Source organism: Chlorocebus sabaeus, chromosome 3, assembly GCF_047675955.1.
Source record: "Chlorocebus sabaeus isolate Y175 chromosome 3, mChlSab1.0.hap1, whole genome shotgun sequence".
In the NCBI taxonomy this organism is placed as follows: Eukaryota; Metazoa; Chordata; class Mammalia; order Primates; family Cercopithecidae; genus Chlorocebus; species Chlorocebus sabaeus.
Genome location: NC_132906.1, coordinates 73,501,574 through 73,528,631, shown reverse-complemented (window position 1 = coordinate 73,528,631; position 27,058 = coordinate 73,501,574). Strand labels below are relative to the sequence as shown.

The 27,058-nt window shown below is 39.1% G+C and overlaps 1 protein-coding gene across 1 annotated transcript in view; it reads right to left on the bottom strand.

Annotated features, from left to right (window-relative positions):
• GPC5 (glypican 5) overlaps positions 1-18,557 on the bottom strand; it is a 1,460,926-nt gene extending 1,442,369 nt beyond the window's left edge. The window contains exon 1 of the mRNA XM_007960682.3: positions 18,023-18,557. Within this exon, the coding sequence (XP_007958873.3) occupies positions 18,023-18,185 (163 nt within the window). The 5' untranslated portion in view covers positions 18,186-18,557. The remainder of the gene's footprint in view (positions 1-18,022) is intronic.
• Positions 18,558-27,058: the final 8,501 nt, after the last annotated feature.

Here is a 27,058-nt window from a genome sequence, read left to right as displayed (position 1 = left end):
AAATAAATAAAGCCAGGAGGTTCTGAGGAGGGCCTTTGTGTACACATGCCTATGATAAGAACTACTACAAAGACTACCTGAAGGGCTTGTGGGCATATATGCTTATAACAGGAACTTTTGTTAAGGACTCCTAACTGCTGCTTGCTACGTCAGTCCCAAGGACAGCTAACGGAGTGCACAGGGAACATTTACCTGACACACTGTCTCCAGTAGTAAACTGGTCAACTCCTACCAGAAGTTCCTGTATCCAACGTTAGCTTTGTTTCAAAACAACTTAGTGTACTCCTTTTGCTGTTAAAATATTTCCCTTATCTCAACCTTCTCAAATGCACCCATGGTTGCAGCCCACATATTCTGTCTGCAATGCTTCTGCTGAGTTCAGAATAAACTCCTTGTCTTCAGAGAATCTTTGTTTTGTGGGCTGACAGCAGGGGTTACTGTATTTGTGTCATCTCGAATTCCATCTCTCAGTTCTGTCCCTGAATGATCTTCTACATCTAGGAATTCACCTACACACCCAATGATCTCCAAATCTTTTTCTGCTGCCACTCTCAAATGATATTTGGACCCATATGTTTAACTATCTAATACACATCACGACCTTGGTATGACACAGTAGCCTCAATATTGACATGCTCAATGTTGAACCTTCCTCCCTACAGTGTGTCTTATATTCCCTGAAAGCTATTTGAAAACTGGGAATCATACTAGACTCTTATTTCTCCCTCGAAGGTTCTAACAATTCTGCCTTCTAAATACCTCCCTCCGCTCCATCTACTTTTTCAAGAAGTGCCTCTGTAACTGCCGTTAAGTAAAACATGTTTCAAGGGAATGGTAAAAGGTGGGCTAAGTCAAAAAACATTTGCCCTATGAAAATAAATTGGTTTTCTCGATGATTGCAGCACTATTCACAATAACAAAGACTTGGAACCAACCCAAATGTGCATCAACGATAGACTGGATTAAGAAAATGTGGCACATATACACCATGGAATACTATGGAGCCATAAAAAAAGGATGAGTTCATGTCCTTTGCAGGGACATGGATGAAGCTGGAAACCATCATTCTCAGCAAACTATCACAAGGACAGAAAACCAAACACCGTATGTTCTCACTCATAGGTGGGAACTGAACAATGAGATCACTTGGACACCTGGACCTGTTGAGGGGGGTGGAGGGCTGGGGGAGGGATAACATTAGGAGAAATACGTAATGTAGATGAAGAGTTGGTGGGTGCAAACCAACGTGGCACATGTATACCTATATATCAAACCTGCATGTTGTGCGCATGTGCTCTAGAACTTAAAGTATAATAATAAAAAAAGAAATGGATTATCTCTAGTAATTCTCAGAGATTTGAAACGCTAATATGTATTGTGACTCTTTAAAAAGGATGTTTAGGATGCAGCATTTCTCCCAAGCTAGTGAGATCTTTTTCCCTAAAACACTAATAAACAGCTAATAGAAGTAAAATGCAGCAGCACACAGTTTGCGTTTTGCTAGTCATTCTTTTTGAGGTCAACTTAATGAGGGTTCTAAAAAATGGCATCTGAAGGACTCATAAATTTACATGTTTCTACATTTCGGGTGGGAATGGGCAGCCCTATATTGTACACGAACTCTTGCCTCCCTCCTCAAGGTGCTTCTCAGGATATGCGGTCTTCCTCCCACCTCTGCTCCACTGCAGGGTGATGTCCTGTTCTGTATTTTGATTAATAAATCAAATAAATCCATCAAAGATTTATTAAGCACCCATTCTGTACAAGACACTGTGATGTTATTAAGGATACCAAAAATGATAAAATGCAATTTTCCCTCCAGGGTACAGATTAGCAGGAAACAAATTTGTAAAAAAAAATTAATGTGATAAAATGCTATAAAAGATGTACTAAGTTTTGTGGGAGCACAGAGGAAGAAATGATATCACCTTCTTGGAGAGACATGAAAAGGGTTCAGAGAAGATTGAGCAACATCTTTAATATTTGGTTAAATAGATGGTTTATAGTCTCCTTACAACCCCCCACCCCCCACCCTCGCAAAAAGACTTTTACAAGGTAGAAAAATAATGATATTTTATAAATGAAAACTTTTGTTTAATATGGTTCAATTTCCCTAAATTCACAAAGCTGACAAGTAGCAAAACAAATTTGAACTCGGATTAGTCAGACAAGAATAGGGAAAGAGAAGGAAGGAAATTATATTCCATAGAGAGGCAACAATAGGCAAGATGTATCAAAAGGTGTGGCTCATCAGGGAAACCAAAAGTACTGGGGAATGGGTGAAGTGGAGCACCAGGTCTGTGTGTGGCTGTGGACTGAGGGAAGTTGTTGGGAGTTGTGAAGGGTCTGCACGTTACCCTTACTTGGTGTTTCACGGATGCTGGCATAAAACAGGAGACTCACAGCAAACAGCATGAACATCATGTCAGCACCCTTCTCCACAAGGGTCTAGGTAGTTGCCTGCATGTATAGAGGGTTGTGTTACAGGGGAAGAACACTGAACTTGTTGAGGATTCACCACTTCTACAGCAAGCCTAAGCAATCCTGTTCTTTATTCTGGGGGAGACCATCCCTCAAAGTTGCTCACTGCAAACACAACACCAACACATGGCCCAAGCAGAGGGAAGTCAGAGCCTTCATTGTTACCATGCCCAGCCAAAACACACACGGATGCTCAAGGCCCATAGTGGGTTATCTCCCACAACAGGGAGGCAAAATAGGAAACAAGGGAGAGGCCACAGGAGACAAGGACTGGAAAAGAAGGTGGGGATTACATCCCTGAGAAATGTAAATGCAATTCATGGGAGTTCGAGCTTTTGCCATAGCACTACAGAACCATGAAGGGTGTCTTAAGATGTGTTTCAAACTCCTGTGGATTTATGTATATGACTTGCACAGCTTTTCTAAGATCTTCTCCTCCAACCCCCAATCCACCTTTATAGTTAGTTGGAAAAATGGCTATACTTTATAAGGCGACACCCTCCTTGAAATTTTTAAACACATGATCAAGAGAGTATGGTCAGTTTCTCCCTTTTGGTGGAAGCGTTATAGCAGTCATATTTTCTGTTATGTGAACCAAGTCACTCTGCGGCAGAAAAAAATATGCAAAAGCCAAACGGAGAGATCTGTAAGCACTCTAGTCCCAATTCTCATTGCTTTAGCCCACCTGCATCCCTCCCCCTCCTTTGTCTTCATTGTCCCTTGAGATGCCTCAATGTACTCCAATTCACTGACCTGCTGTCACCGAAATCTTAAAGTGTGAACAGTTTAAAGAGGCAATGGCATCAGGTTTTCCATATGGAAACATCACTGTATTAGTCCATTTTCATACTGCTATAAAGAACTGCCCAAGACTGGGTAATTTATAACAGAAAGAGGTTTAATTGACTCATAGTTCTGCAAGCCGGAGAGGCCTCAGGAAACTTACAATCATGGCGGAAGGCAAAGGAGAAGCAGGCACTTTCTTCACAAGGTGGCAGGACAAAGTAAATGCTGAGCAAAGGGGGAAAAACCCCTTATAAAACCATTAGATCTCCTGAGAACTCACTCACTATCACAAGAACAGCATTGGAGTAACTGCCCCCATGATTCAATTGTCTCCCACTGGGTCCCTCCCACAACACGTGCAGATTATGGGAACTACAACTCAAAATGAGATTTGAGTGGGGACAGAGCCAAACTATATCAGTCACCATCAAAGCAGTATGGGAAATAGCTTCCAATGAAGATAAAACTGCAAATAAAACCAATACGCTATCATGACAGTCCAAGAGAGAAATGATGTTTCTTTGTTCTTAAAGATATGGCCATAATTAGGTACTCTGATTCGAAGATGACCTTAGAAGTAATTCCTGGCTCTGAAGTTAGTTTAGATCATCTCAGTATTTCCAGGGATGATTTTTGAGGAATCATTTTATTTATGGAGCTCAGGAGCAAAGCTGACTCTTCCAGATGGGGAGAAAGAGCACATGAAGCTAAAGCAGAAGGGGCCAGATCGCCAAGGGTCTGATAAGCTACATCAGAGCCAAGATGATCAGGATAAAGAACAATGATATTGACTATTGTCTTGCTGCTATTGGACTCAATCCCAGGAGCCTGGAAAGTGTTATCACATAGAGAAGCTCAAGAAAATGGGATGGCAAGGCCTTCATCTCAGTGCTCCTGTAAGTGTGAATCACATTTATAAATACTAATTACAGGGTAACTATTAAAATATGATTCAATTTTTAAATATCTTTTTTGAGAATTCAAAGACAGAAATTTGTAAAGTATATATTTTTACTTCTTCACTGCTTTTTCTCCTACGAATTCTATTCTCCAATGCTAACTACTACTAATGGCATTCTGTCCATATTGTTTGGGATTTGTTAATACATAAGTTGTATTAACAAATACAGTAGTTGTTAATACAAAACTACTTACATAATACATATGTAAGTAGTTTTTTTTTAAGTGGGGCCATATTTGCTTTTTCCTTTCAATGATATCTTAAGTCACTTGTTCATTTTGGTTTTTGTTTTGTTTTGTTTGAGACAGAGTCTCTGTCACCCAGGCTGAAGTGCAGTGGCATGATCATAGTTCACTGCAGCATTGACCTCCTGGGCTCAAGCTATCCTCCCACCTCAGCTGCCTGATTAGCTAGGACCACAGGTGTACAACACTACTACACATGGTTGATTTTTTAATTTTTTGTTGAGATGGAATCTCCCTATTTGCTCAGGCTGGTCTTGAAGAACTTCTGAGCTCAAGAAATCCTCCTGCCCTAGCATCTCAAAGTGCTAGGATTCAGGCATGGGCCACCAAGCTAGGACTCTACTTTGGTTATTTATACAGCTTTACCTTTATTCGTTTAATGTCCACATAATTATCCATAATTTATCATTTAGTAGATGTTCACATTAACTACAATGACGATGGTTATATATAAATCAGTTTGAATTTTGTCCAATTACTTTCTTGGAATACTTTTCTATAAGTTGGGCAAAGGGTATACAGCATTTAAACTTTGAGTCATACTGCTGAATTCTCCCTGAACCAGAGACAGTCTTTACCAGTCTTCTTTTTCAGTGTTTATAGATGAAAATGCTCTATTTCCCACCATCACAGGAACACTAGATATCTGTATTTCTAATCTTTGAAAACGTCATATTCCTGAGAAATTATTTTTCCTCTGTTAAGTTCACTAATCTTCACATATCCATAGTAGTCATTTATATTATTTGAGTTTCCTCTTTATGTTCTTTTTTTCATTTCACATGATATATTTGTGTCTTTGGTACCAATTTATGACGGCTCATTTATGATTAAGGTTGCTAACCTTTTGATTGCTGTGCATTACAGATGAAATGTCACAGGACTCCATTTCACTGTGGTATTTCATTTTATTTTATTGTACAGAAGTTATGTATTCAGATACAATCATGTTCTCTTATTTTTAAGAAAGGCAGTGAACGAGAAATAAAGATAAGATTGGATTTTATTGGGAGCTTAGTTGGGAATCTATTGGCAAATGGACTAGCAAGGGCTAAGAACAGATGTAGGCTGATTGAGCAACTCAGCCACGAAAAGGCACTGGGTTAAAACAAGGTGGTAGCAATGTTGGTAGGCAGAGAATTCACAAAGGCATTTGTGAAACAGAATCTAGGAGAACTTCGTGATTGAATTGATAGGGTAGGTGAGGACTAAGCAATCATATCATCATGGAGTGTTATCCATTCAGTCATATTTTCAACTGAAGCCTAAAGAGCTAGCTGCCACCAATGCACTTCGCAAAAGGGGTGAAAGGAAAGGGTGGGGAAGGGAAGGAAAGGAACATTTAACAGAAGCATGATTATGAAGCAACTGAATATGAGTAAAGAAATTATTGACTAGAACTTCTAAAAACATTTATAAAGTAACTCTAGAACAGATTTATGTTTCTATACATTTTAAATGCAAATCAAATTATCTTATGAAAGCTGTGGCTTTATGTATTTAAAGTATATAAAGTGTTATCATACAGAATCCTGGGAGAAAATAGACTAGCACCCTAAAATTATATTTAACAAAATTTTTATAAAGGGCAAGATATAGGAAAGCTGTGAGGATCATCCAATGTTCCCTAGCTAATAACTGTGGTGAGGTCACTGCTACTGCCCCTTAGGGAACAGAGAGAGAAAGTCATTACAAGAATTCAGAGACTTGTAAGGACACTCAACAGGAGCTATGGTTTTAGGTAAAGGGTCATAACCAACCTGTAGTGACTCCATAAAGGTGAGACCTATGTCAGTCCTACTCCACTTGCCCAGTCCTTCTGTAGCTACTGCCTCCCATCAACTGCCAGAGCCAAGAATGCCCACTGATAGAGCCCAAGAACAAATGGTAGGATGGAGAGGGCTTCTGAAGGGGCAGACGGAGATTTGCCAGCACACCTCACCCTTGTGCCTTTCATATGGAAGATAAGATCTTATCCCCAATATAGGGGATGTGCCAAGACCCTCAGCACTATGACATGCAAGAACACAATAAAGTAGAGAAGTAACTCCTACTCACTTGATGAAGGCAATCAAACATTATAGAATCTATCCCTACCTACATTAATTCAGCCTTAAAACCATCTTATATTTCCAGGCAAAGTGTCTCCCACTTTATCTTAATTGAATTAATTGAAATACCATTATTTTGCAAAATTCCAGTGTTTTGTCTTTTTGTTTGTCTGTTTTTGAGACGGAGTCTCGCTCTGTCGCCCAGGCTGGAGTGCAGTGGTGCCATCTCAGCTCACTGCAAGCTCCACCTCCTGGGTTCACACCATTCTCCTGTCTTCCTGAGTAACTGGGACCACAGGCACATGCCACCATGCCCAGCTAATTTGTGTATTTTTAGTAGAGATGGGGTTTCATCATGTTGGCCAGGATGGTCTCGATCTCTTGACCTCGTGATCCACCCGTCTCAGCCTTCTGACTTTCTGAGAGGTCGGGTCATTTGCTAAAGGTCACATAGCTGGTAAGTGATGGAGTCAAGACTAACCTATTTCAAAACTATAAATTCATCGTTATTTACTAAAATATGTGACCACAGGCCATTATCCTAAGCAAATTAACACAGGAATGGAAAACCAAATGCCCCATGTTCTAACTTATAAGTGGGAGCTAAACACTGTGTCCTCATGGACATAAAGATGGGAAACACAGACATTGGAAACTACTAGAGAGGGGAAGGAGGGTGGTGGACAAGGGTTGACAAACCATCTGTTGGAAAGTATGCTAAGTAATGGGTGATGGGATCATTCATATCCTAAATCTCAGGATCATACAATACACCCAAGTAACAAACCTGTGCATGTTCCCCCTGAATCTAATATGAAAGCTGGGAGAAGAAATACATAACACAGGCATCTTCCTCGTCCACCAACAAAAAGAAAAGAAAATATGTGATCACAATATGCAACAAATAAGGTGATGAGTCTGCTTTTCCCATTTATTTATTCCATGACATTTTCATGGTTTGTCATAACTACTAGTTTTCCTTGTTATATAAGATATTTCCAAAGAGGAATTGAATAGGAAATATTTTAAAAGCTGAAGTTTTTTGTGTGCTTCTGAACTTATCAAAGGAAGACGTAAAATTTGGTTCTGCTCTTGTAATGAAAACTCTTAACATACAAACACAGATCCACATAGCTTCATCTAACAAATAGTACCCTGAAGAACTCATCGATTTCTCAGCTTTTTTAGTTTTGCCATGTTTTTCTTATTCCTTTTACCTTTTAAGTTGATCAAATACCTTTTTTAAAAATGACTTTTTTACCCCTAGAGTAAAATAAATTCCAAGCCTGGTGAGAACAGGCTGTTAATCTCTTCATTTTATTGACCTACTTCAGTTTTAGCTCATTAAACACAGACATCTCAATGATCAAAAGAAAATGAACCAAATGTAACTCGGTATAACCTTACCGAATAAGAGAGTTATTCAAAGAGCAAATAAATCTGCACAAGTAATTTGATATTGACAATCTTCCATTTAAAGAATATATATGTAATGAACAAGGACATCCAGAAATAATTTTTACGCTCATTTAATCAACGAAGACACAAACTCTTGATGTGCTTTTTATCCAATTCCCTTCTCAGATTTTATATTCTCCCAAGGCAAATACTGAAGAAATTATGAACTAAATTATCTTGAAACTGTAAAACAAGGAAAAGCAAAAGACTAACAAAACAGCTGCAAAGATTATTTAATTATGTTGCCTATAACGAATTATAAGAACTGAAATAGATTTGGTTATTATAGCACAGAGGAGAGAAAAACTAGTAATTTAAACCCATTATCTTAATAAGAGTAATAAACAATTTAAGTTATGAGACAATATTTACTAGCTTTTAAATATAACTACATTTGAAACATATTTAATAGTTGGACCATATCTAATTTTGCAGGTTTGTTTCACTAGCATTGACTTAAATAGTCTTTCTACTTAAGTAAAATTTCCTAGCAGTGCTTGTAAAATATCCTAAACAAATAACCAGTCACAATTCATACAGCAAAAATTATAATTGTCTATGATACCATTGAAAAGAGGTCTTAAAGACTTGATAAACCTAGGCATCCATCAGCAGATGAATGGACAAAGAAAATGTGGATATGATAGAGTACTATTCAGCCATCAAAAATAAGGAAATGCTGTCATTTGCAACAACATGGATGAACCTGGAGGATATTATATTAAGTGAAATAAACCAGGCACAAAAAGACAAACACCACATGATCTCATTCATGTAGAATCTAAAAAGGTGGATCTCATAGAAATAGACAAGAGAATGGTGATTACCAGGAGCTGGAGCTGTGGGAGAGGAGGAAGAGTTGGAAAGATGTTGATCAAGGGACACATATTTACAGATAGATAAAAAGAATAAATTCAAGTGGCCTATTACACAGCACGGTGACTACAGTTAATATGATATACTACATTCTTGAAAAAATGCTAAGAGATTGAATGTTAAATGTCCTCACCACAACAAAACTGGGAACTAGGTGAGGTAATGCATAGTTCAATTAGCTAAGTTTAACCATTCCACAATGCATATGTACAGTGCTTCAAACCATCATGTTGTGCATGGTAAATATACTCAGTTTTATCTGTCGATTTAAAGTAAATTTTTTAAATAGATACCTATTTCTAAAATTGGAATTGTTGGAAAAGTTTCAGAAATAGATTATACCTGCTACAGTCTATCATGTTTTGTGATTTAATAGCAATTATTTGTTTCCTTATTCTGAAAACGGTGGTCCTCTGGTTGGTCTACAATGGAGACTGAACTCCAAGTCAGTGTCCTTTAACAAACAACGATCAGCTCAGGAATAGTTCCACAGATGAGTGATGTACACTTTACTCCCAACATGGGATTAACAAGGGTAAAAAATGGAAAAGCTGAATTCTTTTCTAGTTCCTTACTGTTAATTTCCTCATAGAAAAATATTATTTTGCAAAAAATTAAAAATTCAAATAATATACAAGCCAACCCACTCCAGAGCCAAATGCAAATTACAACTGCTCACCTTTATTTGTCTCCATTCTCTCAATAACAGATGAATGCTCTAAGGCAGATCAGTCGCCCCGCCACATGACGGTAACAGCTGTGCAAATGAATCCTCTAGATGTTAAGTAATTTTCTTTTTCTTACAGGACATTTGAGAATATTCCTTTCTAAACCTTTGTCTGGCAACTCATTTACTCCATTTCAAAAATGTTAGATAGCAGATAAAAATTCCTTTAAATTTAAAAGGTTTGGTCACTTTATAAAATTTGTGAGAGTTATGTAAGCAAAAATTAACCCCACAAAAACAATTCATTCAACACAACCGAGCCCATATACATTTTAAGAAACTTCACTCTCTATAGTTCTCATTCTACTACTAATATTAAGCATTAAAAAATAATTAAACATAATAAATAACCTATTAGGTAACTACAAAAATAAGGTGAATTCTACAAATAACTATTTATTTATAAACATTGGCCTAATCACAGAACCAAAAAGGAAATCAATCACAGATCCTGCTCTCAAATAGCCTATAGTCTAGTAAGAAGAAAGAAATATATTTAAAATCAGTATTGCTACTTTGAGTCCCTGCCTTCCATTAGAAATAAGTATTGACCCATATGTGGTGAGTTTCAGGATGTCAAGGCTAATCAAAGAAAATACAGGACCACAAGATGGCAGTAGTGCAAAAGGAGTTTTATTTGGGTGGTGCTTTGACAGGTTGCCAAGAGGCTGAAGTCCCTCACAACAGGAGACCTTCCAGAGACAATGGTGCCTGGCTACCACCCAGAAGGCAAAGATGACAAGAAAACTCCCAGGAGAAGGGGAAATCGGAGAGGGTGCTTGCATGTCTAGGTGATATCACTTACTAGAAAATAGGAAGTGTCTGGGTCAGAGAGGTTTCAAGGGTATCAATGGCTTGGGGTCTTTTAGTGTCCCACAGTTTATTCTATCTATGGTTAGCAGGCATTCAGTTAAATTTTGTCAGGGATGCAAAGCAGGTAGGTTTTAAATGGCTAAAAATAAGTTTATTTGAGCTATATTTAAAGCAACTGGATGTATAAAAATCAGAGTTGGGTACCATTTGGTTTTGGGCTAACAGTCCTAGTCTGCTGTGAAGAAGTAAGAAAAACATGGGGGTCCATCTTTAACCCATTTATATAACATCACAAAACAAAAAATATCATCGTACACAGAAGCAGAATCTGAGATATTCAGTATCCACAGGCGTATGTCTAGAGTTTAACTTAAGAATCAGAGTCAAAAGATGTATCAAAATACTCCTTAAAGCTTTATTAAATTATTCAACAATTATTTAAACTCTTATTCTCTGCCAAGCCCTGTTCTACGTACCAAATACTCTACAGTCAATAAGGTACGCATTAGGACTGGCCACATAATTTGCAGAGCCCAATGCAAAAAGAAAATGCAGGGTCTTTTGTTCAAATTTCAGTTAGGGCCAGGCATGGTGGCTCACACCTGTAATCCCAGCATTTTGGGACACCAAGGCGTGCAGACTGCTTGAGCCCAGCAGTTCCAGACCAGCCTGTGCAAGGTGGCAGAACCCCATCTCTACAAAAAATACAAAACTTCGCCAGGCATGGTGGCATGCACCTATGGGCCCAGCTACTCAGAAGGCTGAGGTGGGAGAACTACCTGAACCTAGGTAGGTCAAGGCTGTAGTGAGTTGTGACTGTACTACTGCACTCCAGTCTGGGTGACAGAGTGAGACCCTGTCTGAACAACAAAAAATTTCAATAGGGTGACTAGAGAACATTAAACCAACCACACAGTTCATCTGAGTGTAGGATCTTGCTTGACTGCACAGGTCACATGCCCAGGAAAAAAAATGACCCTGGCAGGTATGTTCTCTATCTCCACCATGTACACAACCTAGTGGCAAAAGACGTAGAGTTAAAACAAAGAAAAGGAACGTGGCGCCATGAAAAGTGCCATGCAGGAAACCAAAAGGATTCCACAATAATAAGTGCTATAACCTAGTTTAGTGAACTTGAGAAAGGCCTCTGTGAAGAGCTGACATTTAAGCTAAGACATGCAAACAGGCCAACTACACACTCTGTGTGTGTGAAGGACCCACGGGTTGAAGAGTTCACACCTGTGGTTTTCAATAAGGACAAGTTTGCCTCCCACGGGACAGTTGGCAAAGCCAGGAGTCATTTTTGGTCATCACAACTTCGTGGAGAGTGGTAATGCCATTGGTATCTAGTGGATGGAGGTGAGAGATGCTTCTGAACATCCTACAATACACAGGACAGCACCCTGCAACAAAGAATTGCCGATCCCCCAATGTCAATGGCACTCAGGTTGAAAAGCCTTAATGTATAGTAATGTAGATCATGTACAAAGCCATGAGTTGTGTAAGAGTTTGGCATGTGTGCCTTTGATGTCCTCAGCCATGTGACTTTATTGTAGAGAATACTGGAAACCTGCAGTTCTAAAGACAAAGATGAATTTAATTTATGCTACAGAGATTTAATGCAATACTACACAGCCACTTTAAAAAATCAGGCTTAGAAAGTTATTTAACAGCATGGGAAATGGGAAATAAAGATATGTTCATAATTGGAAAAGGCTTGTTTTTCAAAAAGGAAATTATTCTATGTTCTTTCAAAAAATAGTCATGCTTAGCAGGGGGCTGATGAGCATGCTAAAAAGACAATGCAAAGGCGTTTTGGCGGTAATTTCTAGATGGTAAAATTATTTTATTTTATTTGCACTTTTCATACATTCTTCCATAAAAACATGGAAGTATAACATCTCCTTTACTTTCTATAAAAGTGCACTGCACATTCAACTTACATAGTAGCCATAGGTGGACCTGATGCAGCTAATCAAAGGCTGTGCTGTTTGTTGTGATTCATAGAGAAATGAATAGTAATTAGCATAATTCAGGCAATCTCATTAGTGAAATGGAAGATTTACTAAAACCGAAAAGTTCAAGAATTGAGAGCATAATCAGTGCTGCCTTTTCTTCTTGTTGAAGGTCAGGACTTTATAAAAGAAAGGTAGATATGGAAAATGGCTATTGTCTATTAAAATTAATGGCTATTGTTACTTAACCAAGTAGATCAGATACCACATTCACAGAGAATCTATTTCAACGGGCATATGTTTGAAGTCTCTCATAACCCCGTTTTAACAAATCAGATCTGTTGTTTGTCGGCTCAACAGTTATACCAAGAGACCATTCATCTATAAATCATGTCTGTTTAGGTGAGGCACCTAGCTAGAATGTTGTTTTTGGTCTTACCAGGTAACTATAAAAGAAATGTTGTAGATTTAGAAAGTATTCTCATCAAATATAAGGACAATGTGAAAGTGGATTATACACACACACACACACGTACATACCAAAAATACCTATTTTCCAGAAAGCTCAACAGGCTAGAAGCAAGGAAAAATAATAGGGATTGGAGGGTGATAAGTGGAAAATATTATTCTTAAGTTCCTCAAGTTGTACCCTTCCTAAGCCAATTATACAACTATAAGATGTTGGACATTCAGCAAAATGGAACTTAAATTATGGGATGGAGAGAGAATGGGGATGCATATAATATTTGTAGTTGATGCACAAGATTTATAGTTGACACCAATATTTACAATTGACCCCACAAGGGAATATGTGTGATCAGTATAATTCAGCACCTGATGAGCCATTGGATTCTAAAGTAGAAAATCAAACTCACTTCTCCACCATTAAGATGCACTAAACGAAATTAGCTGGGCGTGCTGGCGGGTGCCTGTAGTCCCAGCTACTCGGGAGGCTGAGGCAGGAGAATGGCGTGAACCCGGGAGGCGGAGCTTGCAGTAAGCCAAGATCATGCCACTGCACTCCAGCCTGGACAACAGATCGAGACTCCGTGTCAAAAAAAAAAACAAAACAAACAAAAAAAAAAGATGCACCAAACACCTAGAGAAAAATGAAACACATGATTCTCTTAGATATCAAAGCACAGACTGGACTTCCCAAGGGAAAAGGTGACAAACTGTCCTAGCAATGGAACTGGGCCTTGATGCTCACAATTCAAGATAAGTAACATTCACAGAATTAGAAAACAATGATGAGGCAAGACCTCTCGGGACCTGTGGTATAAAAGGATGGGGAGAAAGGCACTCTGCCTTTCTAACTAAAATAACTAAACATTCCCCTCTTTTGACCAACACTAGCTACTACTGCTTCTTTATTTATGACAACTAACCCTACCTTAATCTTTCTAACACCTAGATAAAAGTTATCAAAATAGCCAATTCCTGAATTGCCCCACTTCATTAAACCTTCCTTATAATAGCCCACCACAAGCCCAAATCCCATAAAAAGCCCTCCCAACTACCTACTACCAAACTCTCCAGAGTTCCTTTGGTATGCAATCTCCCTTGCTGCAACAAACAAAATGAATCTAATTTTACTACATCTCGTTTCCGGTGGTTCTTGGCTGGTGGGCTTCAACCCAGGGCAATCCTGATGTTAATCATCTGCCCCAATGTCACACGACGGGTCCCAATTCTGGCTTTGGAAATCTGATCACCATAAATACATTGTTCAAACAGCAAAACTGGTTAATTCATGAGAAACAGAGTCCCAGTTTCAGATTACTGTCCATGAGTGACTATGGTCACCAACATTCTAATTGTGTGAATCTGTAAACCACCTTAGAAGCACTATTTTACCTCCCTACAGACAGAAGAATAGTGGTGTGGCAGTGGCGGCAGTGGTTATGAGCATTGCAGCTAGCAGTGGCACAGCCTTGTTTCATTGAGGCTTATCCGTTCACAAAAATAAACAAAATATTCACCATAATGTAACAGATATCACTTCAGATAAAAATACATTTCCCAAATTGAAAAATAATCATTTCTGACTTGAAACCAACTCGTTATTATAAAAACATCTTTGATATATAAAGACCTAAAATCAAAATGTCATCCTTAAAAATCAAGTTAAAATCAAGACACTAAACAAAAAAAAATTATAATGAAAACATGAACATATTTTCAGCATTACTATGTGCCTGGGTTTCTGACATTTTACATTATTTCATTTTATCTATGCAAACACTTTTTTAAAATATTTCTATGTATAAATGAGAAAACAGAGGTTCAAGACGATCATTTATCTGTGAAGCAGAACTACAAGTGGCAGAACCAAGTTTTAAAAGCCAAATGTCTATCCAGTAATTCCAAACTCCAAGGTTACCAAGCAGATCATTTTTCTGAGGTGTGAGAATGAAACTACACTGTCCTTGGAGCAATAATAAAATCTGATTATAATGAAAGCAGTTAAAAAAAAAACAAAAACAACTTCAGAGCACTGCTTACAGTGTCTTTTAGTATTAAAATTTCACTTAACCATGTCAAGAGTTTATTTTTATTATTCTATTTATAGCCAAAATATGCCAAGGAAGTTACTTTCACAGACTACTTGATATAGAGAGTATACTTGCTATAGAGTTCTATATCAACAAACACACGTTTCAAAAAATAGTTGGTATATAAATTATCTAAATATAATCCGCACTTGTTTTATAAACTTCCTCTTTCTGAACTATGCTCTAAAAGAGGCATGTGTGAACTATGCACAATGCATGTGCAAAGAGAATTTTAATAGAAAAGCATTATCCCCATCCCCAATAAATAAAATAAAAATGAAAGGACCTTTAAAAGACACTTTCAGTAACAGTTCTTTTCCGAATAAAATAAACAAGAGCAAAGGGCACCTTGACTGCTACTTAGAAAATAAAATCAGAACACAGGGAAATCTGTAATTCTAATCACATTTACACCTTCTCTCCTTTTTTACATTTCTCATCCAAACATCCTTAGGAGCTCAATAGGCTTAAAAGAATTGGAGCAGGGTAGAGAACAAAGGTGAGGGGAATCTGAGAAACGGTTTAAATCACTGCTCTCACAATTTTAATAATTTCAATTTGGATAGCATTTTTTTCAGAAGAAGTAAAAGTCAGAAAGGTAGGAAGAAACTAAAAACTTATTCTACCTTCTTATATTATACAAACTGCATTTTGGCTAGACATCTCAGGGATTAACCACTGTGAACAAGAAATGCAAGAAAGCAGTAAAAATACGTACTTCCAAAAAAATATATATCAAATTAAATGTGTTTGTTTTAGTCAGTGAAAGGCTACGTGCTAAATGAATACCTTTGTTAAAAGATATTACTATTTGTATTCTCATGTAGAAATGACTAAACCATGTTCTCTCTTGAGATTGAGGATAATCTTAGAAAATACGATAGTCAATTACCATGTTCAATCATGTTAAATGTTGTAGATAATATAAAAATACAAAAAGAAAGAAAAGTATTTACTAAGCATGTGGTATGTTTGGTTTACTCAATTTGGGATTGAGGGGTTTTTTTAGAGAGATGAGAGGAATCAGTGCTTAAAAAACAGTTTAATATTTTGCTGAATTGTTTGTAAAAGGATGACCAACAACACAGACACAAAACTTCAGAATTGTATCAAATTCCTAATGAATGCCTTTTTTGGGGCAGTGGGTATAAATCAGCATAGTACTTTTTACTTTTGTGTGACTTTTTCTTAGTGAAAATATTAATATGGCTTTTCTTTTCACTAGTACCGCCGATGTCTCTAAGCCTCTTCTGTGAGTGCTCCGGTGATTCCTCCATCACCTTCAGCCATAGATTTGAAAAAGGTACTAGCAATAGGAAAACAATCCAGAGTGACTTAGAAAAGAAAGATTCCTTGCCGTCGTGGCACTTTTTTGTGCGTCATGTGTATCAAATGCAAATAATTACAGTTATTTCTCTCTCCTTAGGACAGAGCTTTAGTTTTCCCTGACATCCTAGTAAGACACTGTCTCAGTGACTGATACTCTGGAAAGTTCATCTTCAAAAGTGATGAACAACCCATCAATGTGTTGCATTCAGCAGATACCAGAAATACTGAGATACCAGAGTGGAGTGAATTCAGGTCCTTACTGGGGAGAAGGGGCTGGCCGTCACCATTCGGTGAACATAGCAGGCGTAGTTACAGTATTTGGGGGGTAAAAACCTAATAATTCAGGTGAGGGTCTCACATCGTAACACTCTCACCACCCACACACACAAACTCACTTTAGTTTTATCAGCAGCCGATAAGTGAGATTTACTTCCTAATGAAAAGAATGCACTAAGAAAACTACAGATCTATAAGGTGATATTTTGTTTGGGGATAGAAGAATCGCCCTAAACTGAGAATGTCAACTTTGTTTCAAGTAATATAGAAAAACCACCTAGTACGAAACAGGTACACAAATAAATAACTGGGTTTAAGACTGGTCATGTAAACTCAAATGGAGTCAATGTTTCCGAATGTCTAGATTTTCTTTCTGGGATGACTTAAAATTAAGTTCACAACAAGCAAAGCAGTCAAGAAAAGCGGCTACAGCTCACAGCTCCTCAGTGCTACAAGCAAGTCCCCCAACCGTGGAAACTCAAACAGAAGATGGATTTTAGACTTAAGCGTCCTCCACAAGTTCTTTGTTCAACCAATAACCTCACAGATTCGTCTGTGTTGGCTTCATAGTCACAACCACGGCTCTAGTAAGACCTTACTTGGCTCCAGACACCTGCTATTACGTTTGACAGCTACGACCTATTCTTCCAGACAGAACCTACCCTGGAACTCCCACCAGCAGAAGGAAACTGGTGCGGTGGAAACGGGGAGCAGGGTTCGAAAGCATAGGCAAAAGGCGCTCACAGGAAGCAGGATCCACGCTGGCCACACAAACTGTATCTTTCCCTTTGGAACGCTGGTATATCTCATCCATGTCAAGTGACTCCCCAGTACGTTCGGTTTGATCGCCTGTTGCCATAACACTTTTCAGGCTAAAAACTACCTCGTGGTGCTGGGAGACACACTGGGTTGTTGGGTTCCTCCAAGCAGGGCTTGATGCCAGGGCACAGAGGGGCAGCTAAGGGTCACGTCTCTGGGTGCACAGGGTCCAAGTCCTAATTACAGAGGAGACCGGCTGCCCTTTTCTGTGCCCCATTCTCCAGCAAAGGGGTATATCTCAGGTTTGTGATTTTTAGTACCAAACTTGGGGCAATCGAATTCAGTTCCCTCCACCTTATGAGAAAACAGCAAATCGAAATCCCCAGTAGGGCACTGGTGAAATTCCTACTCGGAAGAGAAACGCAGTTAGACTGCGTGTGCCCCCCGCCCTGATGTCTGCTTTCCTGGTTCCTTCCAAATCATCCTCCGAGGCTAAGGGAGCCGGGCGGGAAGCAGATGCCCAGAATCGGGCTTCGTCGCAGGCGTGGTTATGGGTCCCCAGAGCCGCGCTGCGCTGCGCTGCACTCAGGCTATCCGCACCGAGCATCCCCGGAGGCCTCCCCGGGATTCACCCTGCGCGAATGCAGGGCCCGAAAGGTCATCTTCCCACGAGTGCCACCAAGGGAGCCTGGAGGAGCGAAGGCCAGGCTCGGACGCTCCCCGCCCAGCGACCCCCTCATTGCCCCTTACCTGCCCGCGGCGAATCCGGCAGCCCCCTGACAGCTCCCAGCAGCCGCCACTGGAAAAGTTTCCGAACTTCTTCGCAGGTCTGCACGCCCCCGCTGCGGGCGGACCCAACCAAGGCCAGGAGGAGGAGGCAGTGAAAGCCCACCGGCCAGGTCTGTGCGATCATCCTCGCCGTCCTGGTCCCCTTTACCCCGCAGGGGACCCCACTCGCCCCGCGCGCCCTGGCTGAGTTGCAGGCGTGGAAGACACGGCGGCCGAGGCTCTCGAGCGGTGCGAGCCGGCTGCGGGGTGTACGGACCGCCCGCAGGCACCGGCTTCACCTGGGAGCACTTAGCTCTTCCCGGAGGAGGCCCTAAGCTGAGACACCAGTTTTCGAGCTGAGCACCGACTGGTCTTCTTCCCCAGCCGAGGCGAGTGGGCGCTGGGCGGAGCGAAGAAAACTAGTGGAGCCGCAGGGAGCCCGCGAGCATCCGGCTCTGGCCACCACTGCTGCCACTGTTGCAGTTGCCGCTGCCGCCGGCTCGGCTCGCAGCCGCTAACCTGGGATGTGCCCGCTTGTCTGCGCTCCGCGGAAGCCCCGCCCCGCACGCCCCGCCCCGCGAACAGGCCAAGCCCCCGCCACAGCCCCTGCTGGCTGTCCCGGTCCACACCCGCTGAGATGCTGTCCTGCCGGGCCCAGGGCTGAAGACTCGGAGCAACATCGATGCAGATAAATAAAACGAAACCCGGACCTCGCTCTCCCAGTCCATTCTGGGGAAGAATTATTTGTTAAAAACAGAGAATGTATAAATAGGATCAGAGAAGACAAGAGATGACAAACACCAACTGGAACTAAGAAATATCTCATCTATGTAATCAAGGTCCTCAATACATAGGAATTTGAATTCTAATTGCATTAAATAGAATCTGGACATAACACAAAAAACAAAAACTATCTACAGTTAAAGATTTCAATTGAGAGACTTCATAACACTTAGGTTTTTAAACAGTGCACATGAAAGCTATTTTTTTTAATTGCTTTGTGTTACTGCTTAGGAACATTTTTCTATAACATCATGATTTTCTGAAAGATGGTGTAAGTATTACAATCAAGCTTTATCACATTCTTATCACAATGAAGTCTAGTTTTAAGTCTCTTATCACCATTTAGTATCATATTTTACTTCAGCACTTTGTATCTGTGGGGCCCCTCTGAGCTTTATCACTTCTGGAATTTCTTTAAAATATTTTTCAGAGAGCAACTAAGTTAAGAGTGCTCAGGGGAGTTCCTCACAAGGAATACAGAACAATAAAGACTTTAAGCAATTGTAAAATGGCAAAGGAATTTTGTCAATTTACAGTTTACAACAGGAATGCGTTATGCACCAGAAACCAAAGGGCAGGTGCATTTTGTAAAGGTGATTAACTCAACAATTAAGCCTGTAAGAGTGTCTCAATCCACAGCCACTTGAAGAGAGTACTCCTTCTGTAAAATAAACTCGTTAAAAGCACAGGCAGGCGGGACAATGAATGATTTAACCACTTTAAGGAATTTCATATCAAATTTGAACCCCTACCAAGAGAGAGTAGTGAAAAACTTTATGTCTTAGTGAAAACTTTTAATGAACATTTGATATCAAAGGCAGCACTTTCAGCAGTGTATCATTTGCTTTAAAACCATTCCAGGGCAATGGCTGAGACACTGCTTCAGAGTGAAATCATGCTACTTGGTGTTCGGCATCAGTTTTCTGAATATGAGATTTTGTTTCAAAGGGCAGTGCTCTTCATGAATCTCTCCAGCTCTAACCACCCAGCATGGAAAGATTGCCTGGAAGTCAGCTATATCTATGAAAAGAAACAAGAAAAACCATGAGAATGTATATAGTGCTTATGAGGGTCAGATAATATTCTAAGTACTTTATGGAAATGAATTCACTCATTTAATCTTTTTAACAACCTTATTAAGTAGTTACTACTATAATTGTTTTACAGATGAGGAAGCAGGAACAGAGAGGACAAGTGACTTACTGAGTACCTAAGGTAAGTGACAAAGCCAGAAATCGAACTGAGGTTTCCAAATCCAGACTGCATGCTCTTCTACAGAGGCTCTCTTTGACTATTCTATGGTACACAAAACCCATCAAGTTTCACCAAAGGCCTTTGGGCAGGAACACCAAAGGCTGTTTATTCATTTATCAGATTTTTTACTAGTAAATATGCATAATTTCTATCTATATAACTGTATTCTACTAGAATTATTTGTATCTCTATATAAGGCTAATAAATTCCCAAGTTTTTCTAAAACATCTTTATTCTTACCAAGATCTCTCCTTGATAGATTTGATCATCATAGACTCTTAGCATCAAAAAGATCCTTAAATTGCCATCTAACACATTAACTGGAATCTCTAAAACAGTGTATCTTGCAAGAATAAAAATCAGAAACACAACTGAGTATTGATGGTTCAGTAAAAGCTAATCGACTAATACATATTGGTTGAACACATACAATTTTTTAAATCACTATTCTAGGCTTAACAGGAGTTTAAAGAGACATGCAAGCAAGTTTTCTCACTGATTTTATAAGTTAACAAAACAGGTGGGAGGTCATTTATAGAAATGCCATAGGAACTAACAAGAATATATCTAGTCTGTATAAAATATCCCCATTAGCAAAAAATAAATATATTTTTCTTCTACCTCTTATCCGTAACTGCTAGCAAAGGGGATGAGCCAGCATGTGGCCTGGAAGGGCATCTTCCTATTAGTATCCCTAAGCCCACCACGCAAGGCAACAATATGCCTGCTACTGAAGCTGCCAAGCTTCGAAACAAGTTTTCTAGTTCCACCCAGAACACAATGCCACGATTCCTTTCATAAGAACATTCTAGAGCAACCTCTGCAAATTGTACCATAACTAGCCTCTTATTCAATTTACTGGTAAACATTACAAATGAAGCTAGGGAAAACTTTCCATAATTTGATAGTTATAATGCCTTATTTTTCAAAAGGTATTCAAAAAATGTATTGAATGTCTTTTATGTAATAGGCACTGTGCTTTGCTTTCAAAATACCAATACCCTTGGATAGGAGAATCTTTAAATGGTCATTACTTAAAATACACCTTAGTAATATTCTAAATGCAAAACTTCCCTGATACTTTCTATGTAACTGTGTATACGTTTATAGTTTGTCAACTTAGGACCTTGTAAAGAGAAATACAAAACCTCCGCCAGGTGCAGTGGTTCACGCCTGTAATCCCAGCACTTTGGGAGGCTGAGGCAGGTGGATCACGAGGTCAGGAGATCAAGACCATCTGGCCAACGTGGTGAAACTCCATCTCTACTAAAAATATGAAAATAAGCTGGGTGTGGTGGCCCGTGCCTGTAATCCCAGCAACTCGGGAGGCTGAGGCAGGAGAATCGCTTGAACCCAGGAGGCAGAGATTGCAGTGAGCCCAGATTGCACCACAGCACTCCAGCCTGGGGAGAGAGACTCCACCTCAAAAAAAAAAAAAAAAAAAAAGGGCCCTCCAGTGTGGTTTAGGTGATTTAATGACATCACAGAGTCTTCAATGCTGACTGGTCTTTTAGGCTAAGACTGACCACTAGTTTACCCTCAGAAGCTGATTTGGGTAACTTTTATACCCAGTCAATAACAAGAGCTAACATTTATTAAGCACTTACAGATATTATCTCATTTAACATTTCAACCATTCCATGAGACAGTTATTATTATACTACTGAGAAAACTGAAGTACAAGGAGATTAAATAACCTTCTAGAAACCCTGATAAGAGCCCAAATGCAAGCCAGGCTTCATAACTTTTGTACCCCCTTAGTCACTACACTTGCCTGCCTGACAAGCCAGACACCTGGTTTGTGGTCCCTTGAAATCAACCTATCATATGAATAGAAACTCTGGTACTCGCAGCCGTCTGTGTGGACAACCCGCTGAATACCTTGGCTATAATGGCCCAGAGCCCTGCATTGGCTCCAACGATAGCCTGATAGTACCTCACTGATGTGCAGCTGGCCAAGATACCACCTGCTCCTACTTCCTACCTCCACCTACCTCCACTACTTCCTCCAAGCCTTTAACTATGAGAACTGTTTTGTAAGCACTAAAATCCCATGAACTGCCTTAACATCTTTGAGCCTCACGAGCTCCCTGGCCATGAGTTCTCCTGCTCTGGCCAGATATGCCCCCCACCCAAAAGGAAAGGCTTGCTTGCTGGCTACCTCCCTTAGCTGAACCAGCTCCATCCCACCCTGTCTTCAACCTAATGGCTTTCACCTCCCTTCAGAGCAATTATTCCAACAAGACAATCACGTCCGCCTGTGGGAACCAAGGGGTCCTCCCCACAACACACCATCTTCTTGTTACTACAAAGCTTGCCTCCCACAACTCCTGCAGGTTCACTCTGCTCCCAAATGAAGGCCCTCCTCCCCTGTATGGCCCTGCATGGCGTGTGGTAGCCTCCTCCCCTGGGCTATGAGTGTATGTGACTAACAAACTGCTGTGAATCTCATCTGTCCAGTCTTGTGTGTTTGATCATCTCATATTATTTACAAAGGGGGATCCATCTTTCATCAACTGGGTGAAAAGGAGGTGGTCAGAGAAAGAATATCCTTAATACAAATAACTTCCACTTCACTATTTCCAAAAAAGTACTGACTTTTGTCTTGCCCTACCTTCTCTCTCCCTCCGATGTAGGCTCTAAGCCCTTGGTTGCCCAGTAAATACAGCCAAGATGGAGGTCAACCCGAGTTGCCACAGTAATGAATTTCTGCCACCAAGTAACCAGAAGGAAATTGAGTGATACTTCCTTGAAATCTCTAGTGAAGATAGTAATGGTTCTGTTAAAAAAAAAAAAAAAAAAAATTCACCACCGGGCACAGTCACAGTAACTAGCGCCTATAATCTCAGCACTTTGGGAAGCTGAGACAGGAGGATCACTTGAGCCCAGGAGTTTGAGACCAGCCTGGGCAACATAGGGAAACCCTGTCTCTACAAACATTCCAAAATATTGGCCAGGCATAATGGCACATGCCTATAGCCACAGCAACTTGGGAGGCTGAAGTAGGAGGATCGCTTGAGCCCAGGAGGTTGAGGCTACAGTGAGCCATGTTTGCAGTACTGCATTCCAGCCTGGGTGACAGCGTGAGACCCTGTCTCAAAAGAAACAAAGAGAGGAGAGGAGAGGTGAGGCAAGGCGAGGAGAGGAGAAGGCAAGACTGCCTAAAGGTGAGAATACACAGCAAATAAAACATTACATAAAATACTCAAAATCAGACATCAAAATGAAATTAACATGACAGTGAGAAATTTTGATCAGCAAACATTTTCAGAAATCGCAAACACACACACACGTGTGTCTGCATACCACTAATGTATATATACACACACACACACATATGTGTTTCTGTATACCACTAACCTATATTTTTCAATTTGAAAATCCTCATAATCATCAGTACATGTTTATCAATGATTTTCAAATATTTTAGATGTACTTATGTCATTATCTCATAGCAAGTGTGCTTCAAGGCAAAGACAATGTTAACTATTTCACAAAAAGCCTTAAATAAATACTGTTCCTGTGTGAAAATTTCAAAAGTATTTTGTACTATCTTTAATTTTACATGTTTTATATTTGCAATTTCTAATGAAAGACATTTCATTTTTTTCAGAGAACTTATGGAGAAATAAAAACAATAGTTGCTTTCAAAAAGAGAATGTAAAGTATTAGAACACTAGGAAAAGAAACCAGCAACACTCAATGATTTTATGAAACCAAATGTCTTCAAATAATTTTCTTCTAGTCTATAATGTAAGAATGTGAAAACCGTGTCCCTCAAAGTTGCAATATGCATTGCATGTGTAAATTGTATGTATAATTACAATATAATGGAAATGAATATACTACACATTTCTCTCACGTTCAAATGTTTGTTTTGCACCAACTATTTTTGGTTTCCAAATACAGTGAAATTCACATCAGAATTTCATTGCATCATTAATTATACCAACATCTTAAGGAAAAATAATTATATTAACCAATAAATCCAGTTGTTAATGACATGAAATACATAATCTTGCTTAGGTGAATGTTTTCCAGAAATTAAACTATGCAAAAAAGTCTCTAACTTTTATAAGACTGTATACCTAATATTGCCGGCTATTTAACCTGAGAAACTAAGGGGTCACAAGAGTTTTATCTGCCAGATGATAAGCCTTCTGAGGTCAAGTGAGCCTGCAAATATCCACCTCTACCCTCTGTAGTCATTGCATAACTTTATTGAATAAATTTGGCTGCTATAAGGTTGATAATCTCATGTGTCCTATGTTATCTTTATTAAAATCTTTGATTCTTTTTTAAGCAGCAATCCACTTTTTAACTTCAATTAATCTCTAAATTATTATATTACTTTCAAAGTGGAAAATTCACTATCTGATAGAATAGTATCAATAAACATCTTCAAAACCAGGTTGTAATTTCTCAAGTTATTTGCGGATCACTGCATCTTCTAGATTTGACTTTCAGTAAATCTTTGATGTCTGTTTCACTTCTTGTCATTACTTTTTATAATTAAAAATTTGAGGTAGATGTTTTAAAAAGTTAATGTTACTACGAAATTAATTATTGAATCAGGAGTTAAAGAATTATTTTCCTAATTGATTTCCTGCAACTTCTGACATTACAATATCTTAAATATTAATATATTCAGATAAAATTAATTTTAATGCTAGTTATCAAATATGCTCCAGAATGGGTATTCATTATCTGTGTCACTTTGGTGGTTGTTAAAACCATTCTGATATTCCCTTTACTTATTATGTAAAATGAGGGGAAAATACAATGTCTATGTTATAATGTTGATAGGGTTAACTGAGATAATATATGTGAAGTATTTTGTACAATTCTTGGATTATGTGACCACTCAATAACTAGACATTATTCTTCTTCCCCACTGGAAAAAAAAAATACCTTCCATTAATTTGTGATCTATTAGTTACATCCTAGAGGTATTTAAGGTAATAAATCCTCTCCTCTAAACTCAATAGTAATTCAAAAGTAAAACCTCTTGCCCTCCCCATATTTGTAATGCAGTTCCTTCATGTAGTATAGCAGTTATGCACCTATAAAACTATTTTTTTTTGAGTAATGGAACAAATGAGCATCATCTCAACTCAATGTAGGTACAGGAGATTTTAAGTTGCTCAAGGTCATGAGGTAAAAGTCACTTTTAAGAGTAAAAGAGTCACTCCTCTCTGAACATAATGAGCACTTAGAGTGGGATCTGGAAACTAATTATCATCAGCTTTTTAAGATGCAAAATGTAGACACTCTCCTAATGATTAAACTTTATAATTGATAATTATCTTTGATTAACGAGTAGGAGGTTCTTCCAGAGGCTTTCACTACTATGTGCCATTGTCATAATTGATATTTAATTGTTCCATGTAAGAATCCCTTTTATCATGTTTAATCTTTGCTATTTATAAATAAGGACCATGTACCACCCTTATTAACTCTCCCTAGATGTAATATTACTTTACAATTGTCTTTCCAATTTAATTAACATTCAGCCTAATTCTTTATATTTGCATATGAAAAGGTACAAGCAGTTCATGCTCTCAAGCAGAAAGGAGAAACCCTTTGCTCTGACCACTTTTGAATTCTCTTCTTGATCCAAATTTTGAGAGAAGAGAGAACAATACTCTCTCTGGATATGCGAGAGGAGACTTTACATCATTGCCATCTTTCTGCTCCTGGAGAATGTATTTAGGCCCTTCTTATCTTAGTAAAATATATATCATTTCATCTCTGCTCTGTTTCTTATATAGCATCCTAGTTTTTCCTCACTTTCCTTTTCCTGCCAATATTTCTAAATGATCTAACTACTTTCCTGATCTCTGTGTATGAGATTAGTCCAAAACCACACGGCCAACTTTTTTCATGTATCTTCCGAGTCTGACATTGCTAAACACTCTCTTTAAGTTTCTGCCGCCTTCAGCTTTCCTGAAAACTGACGGTCCTCGGTCTTCGCCTAGCCCACCAACATTTCTTTGTCTATTCTTTTGCCTATTTTCCACCTTCCCCCTGCCTCAGAATTTCCCAAGGCTTATGCCCTAGACCTTGCTTTTCTTTTTCTACTTATTCTTCCAAGGAAGGTGTCCTGGGTTGAATAGTGTCCCCTCAAAATTCATGTCCACCCATGCATTTTGAATATCAGAATGTTACTTTACTTGGAACTAAGATCTTTGCAGGTGTAATTAATTAAGGATCTTAAGATGAAATCATCCTAAATTTAAATCCAATGACTGGTGTCCTTATAAGAGAAGACGTAGACAGAGGAGGAGGAGATATGAGATGGAGGCAAAGATTAGATTGATTCAGCTGCAACCCAAAAAATGCCAAGGATTGCTGACAACCACCTGATGTTAAGAGAGGAATGAGCCTGATGTGGTATTTGGTTTTCTGTCCCTGCATTAGTTTGCTGAGGATAACTAAGTAATGTGTTGATAGGTGCAGTAAACCACCATGGCACACATTTGCCTGTGTAACAAATCTGCACACACTGCACATGTAATTCCAGGACTTAAAATTCTTTTAAAAAGAGGAATGAGATACCTCCTCCCTCAGAGCCTCCGGGAGGAACCAACCCTGCTGGCACTTTGAATTCAGGCCTATGGATGTTTCTGGAAACTTGAGAGAATACAATTCTGTGTTAAGCCCCCAAGTTTGTGGGTTTGGCAGTCCTAGAAAATGAATACTGAGGGCTTATGCCTTCACCTCCAGCATCTGTGCTAAATATCCAGAGACATTTCTCTCTAGGTCTGGTCTCTTATCTGCCCCATCTGCTTTTTAATTTGGGTATTCTACCATCATCTCGAACTCTATTTTTAACAAAGGGATGTTATTATCTTCTCCCCGGTTCACACCCTCCCTTATCCATTGTTAAACTTATTGACAAATACAAGAGCTCGAGGTCTGTTCTTTTTGTTAATAAAATTATCCTTGCTAAACCAGAATGTTCGTATTCTCTCTCCTTTA